General features: G+C 42.9%; 1 protein-coding gene across 1 annotated transcript in view; it reads left to right on the top strand.

Moving 5' to 3' along the window:
- Positions 1-12,923, top strand: part of haao (3-hydroxyanthranilate 3,4-dioxygenase) — a 71,546-nt gene extending 58,623 nt beyond the window's left edge. The window contains exons 7-10 of the mRNA XM_072510354.1: positions 250-398; positions 901-966; positions 5,908-5,990; positions 8,380-12,923. Coding sequence (XP_072366455.1) covers positions 250-398; positions 901-966; positions 5,908-5,990; positions 8,380-8,461 — 380 coding nt within the window. The 3' untranslated portion in view covers positions 8,462-12,923. The remainder of the gene's footprint in view (positions 1-249; positions 399-900; positions 967-5,907; positions 5,991-8,379) is intronic.
- The last annotated feature ends 916 nt before the right edge of the window (positions 12,924-13,839 follow it).

Genomic DNA, 13,839 nt, shown 5'->3' with positions numbered 1-13,839 from the left:
GATAATATTTAGCTTAGAATATTATTTTCATTTGAATTTTTGGGTGGAGATTTAGTGGCATTAAGGGAGAGCCTGCCCAATTTTTGCACATGGTAATACCACCGAATATTTGCAGGTAAAGATGTGGAATGAAGCTCCTTGTACTCTTGTCACAATGTTATAGGTGATATTTTAAGTGATATTTAACTGTTGCCTGGGATATTAGGATGAACAATATTAACTGTGATTTTATGTCTGCTCCATTCATAGACAAGCTGCAGAAACAAATTCCATTTTGTTTAAATACTGTCAGTACTGTTATGGAACCATTTTCACTGCAACACTGGCTTCGCCAGCACAGCCAGGATATTAAAATGAAGAGAATCATTGACATGTTTGGTGATCAATTTGAGACTAAGGTAAAAGAAGGAGTTTTTAAATAATAATCTTTATTAGTGTCACATGTAGGCTTACATTAACACTGCAATGAAGTTACTGTGAAAATCCCCTAGTCGCCACACTTCCGCCGCCTGTTCGGGTACACGGAGGGAGAATTCAGAATGTCCAATTCGCGTAACAAGCACATCTTTCATACTTGTGGGAGGAAACCGGAGCACCCAGAGGAAACCCACGCAGACACGGGGAGAACGTTCAGACTCTGTACAAACAGTGACCCAAGCCGGGAATCAAACCTGGGACCCTGGCACTATGAAGCAACAGTACTAACCACTGTGCTACCGTGCTGCCCAGAGTTTCATTCTGTTGTAAAACTTGTTGATCTAGGTTCCAGTAATCACTTGCATCCTCGATGAAGGGAACATATTTGTCTTTGGAATTGAAAGTAATAGAGTGTTATTTATTGATATTATATTCAGCGTATGTTTGTTAATTATGAAATGCCTGTTTGTGTTGTCCTGACAGACGGTAGTATATGCAACTGGAGAGAGTGAGGGCAACGAGAGTGTGGACACCTGGATATGGCAGCTGGTGAGAGACTTTCATATTTATCCTGTAAGACTTTTGCTGACATTCTTAAGCACAAACCACATCTAGCTTTCATTCTGCCATATGTTTTTAATACAAGATTTAATTTTTCCTCATCCTTGACAGACAGAGTTACTGCAGCTTAAAAATATCTATCTGTGTCCAGATGCCAATGATGCAAACAGTTCAAAAATTGCTGGCACCATATGGCCCAGTCTGAACAATGTTGGCATTGTTTATAGGCTTTGACTTTCTACAGCTAAGACTAAATTTTCCATCACCTGTGCAGGCCCAGCACAGAGCAGAAGGAAGAGAAATTAGGCAATTCCTTAAACCTACAATTTTCCATCTTAAATCATTTTGCATGCTCCAGTGCACCTTTCATTTCAACTGCTCAATGAAAACCTAGAATGTTCACATGAATCCGGCACCACTTGTCAAGTTTTCTCCTTGAAATTGTGTCTTTGCCTTCTGAGCATATTTTGAATGGGGAGGAAGACAGCTCCGTGTGCATTGGAGCAGTTTTCTCTTCAATGTTCACAGTGAACTTTTCACACTAGTTGTATTTCCAAAATGTTCATTGATTATTTTCAAGAATTTATTTGAGATGGGAGTTTTTATTTAGCCATTGAGTTAAATTTGTCTTAAAACATTAAGAGGGATACGGCACTAGGAAGCGCTGAGGGTTTTGGCCAAGTGAGGTATCATGACCGGTACAGGCTTGGAGGGCCGCAGGCCCTATTCCTGTGCTGTATTGTTCTTTGTTTTTTGTTAACATCCCAAATTAATTAATCCATTATTCCCGATAAGTCACCTGAAAGGATCTGTCACCCATTCTGCACTGATAATTAATGGTAACTAGTGACCTGCAATGCATAGTTCATATCTGGATGAGTACACGGAAATGATATGTGAATGATTGCTATTCCTCATCCAATGTTGGATTGGATTGGATTGGATTGGATTTGTTTATTGTCACGTGTACCGAGGTACAGTGAAAAGTATTTTTCTGCGAGCAGCTCAACAGATCATTAAGTACATGAGAAGAAAAGGGAATAAAAGAAAATACATAATAGGGCAACACAACATATACAATGTAACTACATAAGCACTGGCATCGGATGAAGCATACAGGGTGTAGTGTTAATGAAGTCAGTCCATAAGAGGGTCATTTAGGAGTCTGGTGACAGTGGGGAAGAAGTTGTTTTTGAGTCTGTTCGAGCGTGTTCTCAGACTTCTGTATCTCCTGCCCGATGGAAGAAGTTGGAAGAGTGAGTAAAGCATGGTGGGAGGGATCTTTGATTATACTGCCCGCTTTCCTCAGGCAGCGGGAGGTGTAGATGGAGTCAATGGATGGGAGGCAGGTTCGTGTGATGGACTGGGCGGTGTTCACAACTCTCTGAAGTTGCTTGCGGTCCTGGGCCGAGGAGTTGCCATACCAGGCTGTGATGCAGCCAGATAGGATGCTTTCTATGGTGCACCTGTAAAAGTTGGTAAGAGTCAATGCGGACATGTCGAATTTCCTTAGTTTCCTGAGGAAGTATAGACACTGTTGTGCTTTCTTGGTGGTAGCGTCGACGTGGGTGGACCAGGACAGATTTTTGGAGATGTGCACCCCTAAGTATTTGAAACTGCTAACCATCTCCACTTCGGCCCCGTTGATGCTGACAGGGGTGTGTACAGTACTTTGCTTCCTGAAGTCAATTACCAGCTCTTTAGTTTTGCTGGCATTGAGGGAGAGATTGTTGTCGCTACACCACTCCACTAGGTTCTCTATCTCTCTCCTGTATTCGAACTCATCGTTATCCGAGATCCGGCCCACTATGGTTGTATCGTCAGCAAACTTGTAGATGGAGTTGGAACCAAGTTTTGCCACGCAGTCGTGTGTGTACAGGGAGTAGAGTAGGGGGCTAAGTACGCAGCCTTGCGTTTCACATCACATGTTCTTGATAAGTACGTACCGGTCAGGCAGGGAGGAAGGCGTAGAGCGAGGGAACTGTGGTTTACCAAAGAAGTGGAATCTCTTGTTAAGAGGAAGAAGGAGGCCTATGTGAAGATGAGGTATGAAGTTTCAGTTGGGGCGTTGGATAGTTACAAGGTAGCGAGGAAGGATCTAAAGAGAGAGCTAAGACGAGCAAGGAGGGGACATGAGAAGTATTTGGCAGGTAGGATCAAGGAAAACCCAAAAGCTTTCTATAGGTATGTCAGGAATAAGCGAATACAAAACAAAGAACAAAGAAATGTACAGCACAGGAACAGGCCCTTCGGCCCTCCAAGCCCGTGCCGACCATACTGCCCGACTAAACTACAATCTTCTAAAAGAACAAAGAAATGTTCTGGGAATAACTAGGGTAAGAGTAGGACCAGTCAAGGACAGGGATGGGAAGTTGTGTGTGGAGTCTGAAGAGATAGGCGAGATACTAAATGAATATTTTTCATCAGTATTCACTCAGGAAAATGATAATGTTGTGGAGGAGAATGCTGAGACCCAGGCTATTAGAATAGATGACATTGAGGTACGTAGGGAAGAGGTGTTGGCAATTCTGGACAGGCTGACAATAGATAAGTCCCCGGGGCCTGATGGGATTTATCCTAGGATTCTCTGGGAAGCCAGGGAAGAGATTGCTGGACCTTTGGCTTTGATTTTTATGTCATCATTGGCTACAGGAATAGTGCCAGAGGACTGGAGGATAGCAAATGTGGTCCCTTTGTTCAAAAAGGGGAGCAGAGACAACCCCGGCAACTATAGACCGGTGAGCCTCACGTCTGTAGTGGGTAAAGTCTTGGAGGGGATTATAAGAGACAAGATTTATAATCATCTAGATAGGAATAATATGATCAGGGATAGTCAGCATGGCTTTGTGAAGGGTAGGTCATGCCTCACAAACCTTAGAGGTAGAGCAGTTGATGTGGTGTATATGGATTACAGTAAAGCGTTTGATAAGGTTCCCCACGGTAGGCTATTGCAGAAAATATGGAGGCTGGGGATTGAGGGTGATTTAGAGATGTGGATCAGAAATTGGCTAGCTGAAAGAAGACAGAGGGTGGTGGTTGATGGGAAATGTTCAGAATGGAGTCCAGTTACAAGTGGCGTACCACAAGGATCTGTTCTGGGGCCGTTGCTGTTTGTCATTTTTATCAATGACCTAGAGGAAGGCGCAGAAGGGTGGGTGAGTAAATTTGCAGACGACACTAAAGTCGGTGGTGTTGTCGACAGTGTGGAAGGATGTAGCAGGTTACAGAGGGACATAGATAAGCTGCAGAGCTGGGCTGAGAGGTGGCAAATGGAGTTTAATGTAGAGAAGTGTGAGGTGATTCACTTTGGAAGGAATAACAGGAATGCGGAATATTTGGCTAATGGTAAAGTTCTTGGAAGTGTGGATGAGCAGAGGGATCTAGGTGTCCATGTACATAGATCCCTGAAAGTTGTCACCCAGGTTGATAGGGTTGTGAAGAAGGCCTATGGAGTGTTGGCCTTTATTGGTAGAGGGATTGAGTTCCGGAGTCAGGAGGTCATGTTGCAGCTGTACAAAACTCTGGTACGGCCGCATTTGGAGTATTGCGTACAGTTCTGGTCACCGCATTATAGGAAGGACGTGGAGGCTTTGGAGCGGGTGCAGAGGAGATTTACCAGGATGTTGCCTGGTATGGAGGGAAAATCTTATGAGGAAAGGCTGATGGACTTGAGGTTGTTTTCGTTGGAGAGAAGAAGGTTAAGAGGAGACTTAATAGAGGCATACAAAATGATCAGGGGGTTAGATAGGGTGGACAGTGAGAGACTTCTCCCGCAGATGGAAATGGCTGGCACGAGTGGACATAGCTTTAAACTGAGGGGTAAAAGATATAGGACAGAGGTCAGAGGTAGGTTCTTTACGCAAAGAGTGGTGAGGCCATGGAATGCCCTACCTGCAACAGTAGTGAACTCGCCAACATTGAGAGCATTTAAAAGTTTATTGGATAAGCATATGGATGATAATGGCATAGTGTAGGTTAGATGGCTTTTGTTTCAGTGCAACATCGTGGGCCGAAGGGCCTGTACTGCGCTGTATCGTTCTATGTTCTATGTTCCATAGCAACAAAAAGACTGGGGGTTATAAAGGACTCGTGGGAGGTGAGGAATTAAAGGAACAGCTCAAAGGTGTTCCAATCGGTGTTCATGACGAAGATGGTACAGAGGCTGAGGGAAACCGTATGATCAAGGGGGTGGCTATGGAGTTGGGCAGGAGAGTTTAAATAGAGGGCCAGATTGAGAGATGATAGGAGGAGAAAGAAGGGCTGAGATGGAGATTGGGACCACTGAGGATTGGGAGTTGTTTTGTGCAGAGGTGAGAGAATCTGGTGAGGTTTGGGAGGTAGTAAACAATATAGATTTAAAGGAGAGAAGAGGCGGTGGAATAATATTGGTGCTTGAAGGAGGAAAAGATGTTGGAAGAGAAACCAGAGGGTGACATGATGATGAGTGTGACTCTACCAGTTTAATAGTTTACGTGGTGGTAGGAAATGTAAACTAATGAAGAAAATCACAATAAGAATATATACCTACTTGTGTCATGAAAATATCCCTCTGCTGGCATACCGACAACATTCACTATGATATTATAACTGCAGTTTTACTGTTGGCTGTAATTTTACATTTGACCATCTGAGGGCCCTCTTGTCCTTCTACAGACTCAAGAAATATTAGATGGCCTGTTTTTTTAAGCAACTAAAGTTGCGTGAATTGGAGTGATTCCATGCAGCTCCAAATCATGAGACTCTATTTTGTACACAGTTGATTTATTTAACAGAGATTCGATTAGAAGACCACAATTTCACCCACTCACAAGTGCGCCATGGTCTTGGCAATATGTGCCACCCGGATATTCAATATATAGGGCAGATCGCAACCAAGCACGATCCCGAACTCTATATAAAGACATTGTTTCAATGTGTTATCTTTTTCAGGAGGGTGCATCTGTTGTGTTGATGGATGGCAAAAATACCAATCTGACTGCAGGAGACAGCCTTCTCGTCCCATTGAAAACAAAGTAATGTATACTCTGAAGACAACTGACTCAATAATGTTGTTAGATTCACGTTGCCACCACCTCTCCATTGAACTGCTGCTGGTTCTAATATTCCTGCACCTCCCTGTTTACACAATCAGACTGTGACATTATATTCCTACAGTAATACTGCTACAACAGAGGCGATTTGATTGTAACATGATGTGGAGAGGATGCTTCCTCTTGTGGGGAAATCTAGAACTAGGAGTTACTGTTTAAAAATAAGGGGTCACCCATTTAAAATGGAGATGAGGTGAAATCTTTGCTCTCAGAGGATCATGAGTCTTTGGAACTCTCTTCTTGAAAAGACTGTGGAAGCAGAGGCTTTGAATATTTATAAGGCAGAGGGATAGATTCTTGGTAAGCAAGGGGGTGATAGGTTATTGGGGATAGGCAGGATGAAGATTTAGGGTTATTGTCAGATCAGCCACGATCTTATTAAGTTATGTAGCGGGATCGAGGGTCTGAATGGCCTACTGCTCCCTGCTCACATGTTCACGTGAACGCAAATGATCAATGCCAGCAGGTCATTCTGTTGTAGTCTTTTTTTTTAAATTTAGAATACCCAATTCATTTTTTCCAATTAAGGTGCAATTTAGCCTGGCCAATCCACCTAACCTGCACATCGTTGGGTTGTGGGGGCGAAACCCACGCAAACACGGGGAGAATGTGCAAACTCCACACGGACAGTGACCCAGAGCCGGGATCAAACCTAGGACCTCGGCGTCGTGAGGCAGCAGGGCTAATCCACTGCGCCACCGTGCTGCCCCCCATTCTGTTGTAGTTCAGGGCAACACAACTGAAGCCAATCCAATTCTTGGCCGCAAGCCATATTTTCTTGCTGGGTGCAATGAATAGCGAATAGGGAGTGGAAACCCTGCCTCGTTATTCCTCTTGCCCACTTGGTAGCTCAAAGGTATCAAGATTATTGCAGCACTCAAACATCATCTGGACTAAGATCCATTAACTCGATATGGAGCAGAAATCAAATGCTGCAAGTACCTTCTGTACGTTTGTGGGTCATGAGGTGTAAACACTTCTAATAAAACTTTTTAAGTTCAGAATTCTTAATCTCTGACACTAGGGTCCTCAGTTGTGCTTGACTTAACAAGGTACAAACAACTAGTATATTTGACTGAAGCACAATTTATTATGCAACATTGTGCATATACTTAAACAAAGCCAAGAAGGAAACATGGATGCCTTTCATCCCTCTGGTTCCTAGAATTCCTTGAGCATTTCCAGCTCAGTCTTTAAAATGACGTTGAACTGTGCCCAAAGTAGTCATACCCCAGAAGCGATGATAACACTGTCAACAAAGATTCCAATTTTCCAACTTTTATCCCCTCCTCTCATTGTTTTAAAATCACTTATTTGGAACTTGTTCAAATTCATTACTCCCGCACCCCCCCCCCTCCCCCTTGCCCGCCCCCTGTAACTAGAATCATATAGACTAAAGGAAAGTGATCATCCCTTGGGCCCCCAGAGTTTACATCTCATTATGAAGTAACGTTTTTCCTTCAGATACAGAACAGTTACAAACAAAGTCACATCTCCTTTAACATATTTTAACCCAAGCCCCCGCCCACAGGCACTAAACTCATTAAGAACAAATGTTAAAAACAATTACTATCACAATGTCAAAACGGAAAGATGTTATACCCTATAAATATAGTTATCAATGAAATCGATGCATAGGTTTTGTTTAAAGATAAAATCCTCCAAAGCTCAAACTTCTTTTAAACATGCTTTCAAAGTTGATAAATAAAACACCAAATTGTATTGGGAACAATTCAGACAGCTCACAGTTGCTCAAAAACAAGACCTACGACAACGTAAAGTCATAAAACAATTAAAAGCAGTTTCTGAAGGGCGGCAGTGGCGCAGTGGTTAGCACTGCGACTATGGTGCTGAGGACTCTGGTTCGAATACCGGCCCTGGGTCACTGTCCGTGTACAGTTTGCACATTCTCCCCGTGTCTGTGTGGGTTTCGCTCCCACAACCCAAAGATGTGCAGGTTAGGTGGATTGGCCACGCTAAATTGCCCCTTAATTGGTAAAAAAAAAAAATTGGGCGCTCTAAATTTATTAAAGAAAAGTAGTTTCTGACAAACAGCAACTGCAAAATATCCCATTGACTGCCCATTGTCTCATTAGCAGAAATTCAAACGGAACCAGTAAAACCCATAGCTGTTACGCAGCAACAACAAACCATCTAAATTAGTAGAATTATCAAAATCGTACACTGCTCCCCATGTCCTAGAAATACACTGCTCCCCATGTCCTAGAAATAAAACAATCTTACATATTGCTACTAAAATAAAGAATGCATATCCATCAAACTTAAGTTTACTATCCTTTCTTTACACAAGATATGTTTGGAAAAGAGCTGAAGGAACTATTGCGCTTTACGTCGTACAGGATCCGACACTGAAGAAATCCTATGTTAAATAACAATCCCAAAGGCACAGCCTCATCTTCACCTATTTCATTTAATTCTGTGTGCCGTAGCTGGAATAATTTGAAGTGGATCCTCAGTGTGTATCATCAATGCAAATTTTGGATGAGGAGTGAATCACATGTTAAAATACTGATAATCTTCAGATGTTCAAAATCATGAATATATGACATAGGAGAGAAAACAATAAGACTCTCCCAGATCCTATCATGAGATGAATCTGAAGAAACTTTCAGCATAACAAGAGCTCAATCAATTTGCACTAGAATATAATATGTATTGATCCAGTGATTTCCGGGAAACTGTTTTTGATGTAATAATATAATAGTTGATAATCAGTCGATGTGGGTTGAATTATGTACCAATTATTGTTTTTGATGTAACAATATAGTTGATAATCAATGTGGGGTGAATTATGTGCCAATTATTGTTTTTGATGTAATAATATAATAGTTGATAATCAGTCTAATCAGTGTGGGTTGCATCATGCTCCAACAGTGCAGAAACCTCCAGTGTGTTGTAGAATAAAGCTTTTCAAATAAACACATTATTATTACAATACTTGATCTTCCTTGCAAATGGAGGGTCAAGACTTTAGCTGATGTGGGTTTGGACTGCAGGAAAGGCAAATGTTCATGTTAAAGTCTGTCCTTATTTTTATAACTCACTTGTTTTTATGCTATTTGGATTTACCCAGCAAAATATATCGGAATTTTGGGAACCCGACTGAGGATCGGGGGGGTCCAAAACTGAAGCAATTCCATGTCAGGAGAGCATACTTACAGCATGCTATTTAAATAGGCAGTTTCCATTACAAATGTGCACATCAGATTTTAGAATGGAAAAGGTGGTCATGAAAGTGTGACATAAACATAATAGCAATACATTTTTATATCTAATGCCCACATATGTGTGATTTTTATAAATAGAAAAGAAAATCTAGCTCCTTTCATACCTACAGGAATTCCCAAAGTGCTTATTTGAAGTATGGTCGCTGTTGTTATGTGAGCAAACATGGCAGCAAATTGGTGTACAGCAAGGTCCCAAAATAACAATTAAATAATGACCAATCACTATATTTCTTTTGCTGTTGGATGTGTGAGTTATTTTGGCCAGGACACTGTGAGAAATCCCTACTCCAATAATCACTATGTTAACTTTCATGTTCAACTGACCTGACAGACTGGTCCTCAGTTTAATATCTTACCCTACTCATACAAGCACCAGCACAATCCATCTGGGAGGAAGGAGTGAATGAATCAGAAGGGCTGTTACTAGGTTAAACACGGAGCATGAATGAGCATGGTTATCTGGGAGTGGAAGGGTGAAAGATTGTTGTGCCTGCTGGGAAGCTGAGGAAAGAAATGCTGCCCTTACAAAGAAACGGTTATGAAACACCAATACTGGGAGGCAATGAAAATGGTTTTCAATGCTTATGGTTGACTTGATGGACAAATGGAAGGAATATCGGCCAGAATGCTGACACCCCGAAAGAAGCCAGCCCCTTAGCCACAACTCATAATAATAATCGCTTATTGTCACAAGTAGGCTTCAATGAAGTTACTGTAAAAAGCCCCTAGTCGCCACATTCTGGCATCTGTTCAGGGAGGCCAGTACGGGAATTGAACCCATGCTGCTGGCATTGCTCTGCATTACAAGCCAGCTGATAAGCCCACTGCGCTAAACCAGTAGTTAAGAGTGGGGCACCCGCCCTTCAATGAGAGGAGGTCTCACTCTCATCTGCTGCTGGCCAATCTGATTGGCTGGCAGCTCCAGCAGTCCCAGCAGTGCCAGAGCTCAGTAGTGGCCGCTGCCGGGACTGCATAAAGGAACATGAGCAAAGTGGGTGGCTGGTCCAGAAAGTCGAGGCCCAGGGTTTTAGGACAGAGAGGTATTTTGGAACTCAGGGAGGTTGGAGGCGGGCTGGAATTTGGAGGGCAGGTGGTACATCAGGAAGGGAGGAGATGATATCTTAGGGAGGGTGCCTCCAAAGCCAGAGGGCATTAGCGGTAAATTCATTTTTACGGGATGTGGAATTCATTGGTCAGGCCAGCATTTGTTGCCCATCCCTAAATACCCTTGCAAAGGTGGTAGTGAGCTGCCTTCTTGAACCGCTACAGTCCATGTGGTGTAAGTACACCTACTGTTATTAGGGAGGGAGTTCCAGGATTTTGACCCAATGACAGTGAAGGAACAGTGATATATTTCTATCAGGATGGTGAGCTACTTGGAGGGGAACCTCCAGGTGCTGATGTTCCCATGTATCTGCTGCCCTTGTCCTCCTAGATGGTTGTGGTCATGGGTTTAGAAGGTGCTGCCTAAGGAGTCTTGGTGAATTCCTGCAGTGCATCTTGTAGATGGCATACACAGCTGCTACTATGCATCGGTGGTGGAGAGAATGAATGTTTGTGAAGGGGTGTTAATAAAGCGGGCTGCTTTGTTCTGAATGGTATCAAGCTTCTTGAGTGTTGTTGGAGATGCACTCTGATGCACGATCAATGACCACTAAAGCGAGGTTGTAGTCCAACTGAAGGCTTTAATAAGCTAGATGTTTCCCCCAGCAGCTCAGGTACAGAATGAAGGCTGCTGGAGCAGCAGGGGTTCTTATACCCCACCTAGCAGGGCGGAGCTATCATACATTCTAACCAATAGAAAGATACAGTTTCCACCAATGGTGCTTTAGCCTATCAGGTACCGTAATACCTATAATACCACACACTCATCCGGGCAAGTGGGGAGTATTCCATCACACTCCTGACTTGTGCCTTGCAGGTGAGACATAGGCTTTTGGGAGTCAGGAGGTGAGTTACTCGCCACAGGATTCCTAGCCTCTGACCTGCTCTTGTAGCCACAGTACTTATAGGCCTAGTCCATTTCAGTTTCTGGTTAATGGTAATCCCCCCAGGATGTTAATAGTGGGGGATTGAGAACAGCACTGTGGCACAGTGGTTAGCACTGCTGCCGCATGGCGACGAGGACACGTGTTCGATCCCATCCACGGGCCCCTGCCCGTGTGGAGTTTGCACATTCCCACCGTATCTTTGTGAGTCTCACTCCTACAACCCAAAGATGTGCAGGGTAGGTGGATTGGGCACACTAAATTGCCCCTTAATTAGAATTTTGTTTGAAGAAAAAAAGTAGGGGATTGAACGATGGTAATGTCATTGAATGTCAAGGGGTGATGGTTTGGTTCTCTCTTATTGGAGGTGGTCATTACCTGGCACTTGTGTGGTGCGTATGTTACTTGCCACTTGTCAACCCAAGCCTGGATATTGTCCTACTCTTCCAGGTCAATAGCTTTTCTAACAAACCTAAGAGTCCTTTAATTATTTACCTACACATGGTGGACGTAAGCAGACCAAATCGGGCCAGCAGCACGGTTCAATTCCCGTATCAGCCTCTCCGAACAGGCGCTGGAATGTGGCGACTAGGGGCTTTTCACCTAGTAACTTCATTTGAGGCCTACTTGTGACAATAAGCGATTTTCATTTCATATCTGCGATTTAAAACGAAATAAATTTAGTGTACCCAATTCATTTTTTCCAATTAAGGGGCAATTTAGCGTGGCCGATCCGCCTACCCTGCACATCTTTGGATTGTGGGTGTGAAACCCACGCAGACACGGGGAGAATGTGCAAACTCCACACGGACTGTGACACGGGGCCGGGAGCGAACCTGGAACCTCGGCGCCGTGACTGCCGATTTTGGCACCTGTCCACCGAGTGTAAAATGGGGGCCAGCTCAGGGGTGGGCAGGGAGGTGGTGGGCTAGTCATCCAACTTACTTTACATATCACCATTCCCCGCCAAAAACATGCCTAAATTCCTTAAGGCTTAGGCTATGCATTCGTATAGTCTTCTGTTTCCCAGATGTTGGTAATAATCACAATTTAAGCTTGTTCTTTACCAGTATTTATGGAAAATACAACAATATATATATGACACCTTGATTTCTTTGTGAGATTTAAGAATTTTTTAACAGTACAATTTTCAGAGCAAAGAAGTCCTCAGGCTTTCTTTTGAAGTGCCAGGGTGTTACTCCACGTTTCCAGCAGCAGAATTGAGTGGAACTCTGTTGCAACTCTACAGACACACTGCACCCACCCTCAATACGTAAATAACCCTTCCGCACAATTTTTTCAACAGTCCGGTGGGATTCCTGGCTCAGGATCCATTTGCCACTCATCTACCCCTTTTCCTTAAAGTTATCCTTGATTTTTCATTATATTTTAATGGCTATTCAGTGTTGCATTTCCTTGCTATGGGCTCTTTCTTTCATCTGCTCTCTGCCTCAGTTAGGGGAGTCAGTCAAGTGTAGTTAATCGCTACTATCATTTGCCACCAAAGTGATTTCATTGAGTCAGCACGTTGCAATTTTTAAATAAGCAAACTGTCATAAATATGCAATTTCTCTGTAAATGCAAGTTCGCAGATATTAAATAATCTGTCTTACAATTCCTCCCACGCTTTCTGTCTGTTTAGAGGTACACTGTGGACCAAAATTAATATAAATTATATAGCTTTGAGAGAGAAGTAATAAAGGAGATCTTGCCTACTTTTATTGAAAAAACAGACAGTTCCATTGAGTGAGCATTTGGGGTTTACCGTGAGAACCATTATCCCAAAACATAAAATCAAAGGCATTTTTTTTACAGCAAATATTTCTGCATTGATACTTAGGTGTTTAAGTTCAGGGCTTAATTTGTAGAATGCTTCCCTGTTCTCAGGTGATGGTACAGTCCCTTCTAGATTTCCCCCCTTTAAGTTAACAGTTCCACCGCTATTCGTGGTTCTGTGTTCCTTCTCTGCGATATATTTGAAGAAAAGAGATTAATCGAGCCTCAACCCCAATTAGCAGATGCAAAAATAAGCAGGGAGTGCACATTTTCAGATGCAGTACATAATTCATTTACCATACATAATCTAAGATCATGAGGAATAGGAACAAGAGTGAGCCATTCGGTCCATCAAACCTGCGCTGTCATTCAGTAAGATTATGGTTGATCTGATTAACTGCACTGTCCACCCTTGTCAATCAAAGATCTGTTTAACTGAGCCTTGAATATATTCAAAGATCCAGCTTCCACTCTTCTCTGTGGGAGACAATTTCATAGATTAACAATCCTCTGAAGTTGGGAAGAGCTTATGTGGCACAGTGTCAACTTTTGTTTGGTAATACTCCTGTGAAATACCTTGAGACATTTTGTCATGTTAAAAGCGTCAGGTTGTTGGAAGCTGCCACAAGCTCCATTCTCTAGCTAGCGACTTCATCCTGCTCTCAGGCCACTGTCTGATACTGAAACAGATCGTTCATGACCTTGGTGCCCTGTTTGAGTTTAAGGTGAGCATCCAACCCCATATGTTACCAAGACAAC

The sequence above is a fragment of the Scyliorhinus torazame genome, chromosome 1, assembly GCF_047496885.1.
Source record: "Scyliorhinus torazame isolate Kashiwa2021f chromosome 1, sScyTor2.1, whole genome shotgun sequence".
Lineage (NCBI taxonomy): Eukaryota > Metazoa > Chordata > Chondrichthyes > Carcharhiniformes > Scyliorhinidae > Scyliorhinus > Scyliorhinus torazame.
Note: the sequence above shows the minus strand (reverse complement) of the source record. Positions and strands in the feature narration are given on the sequence as shown.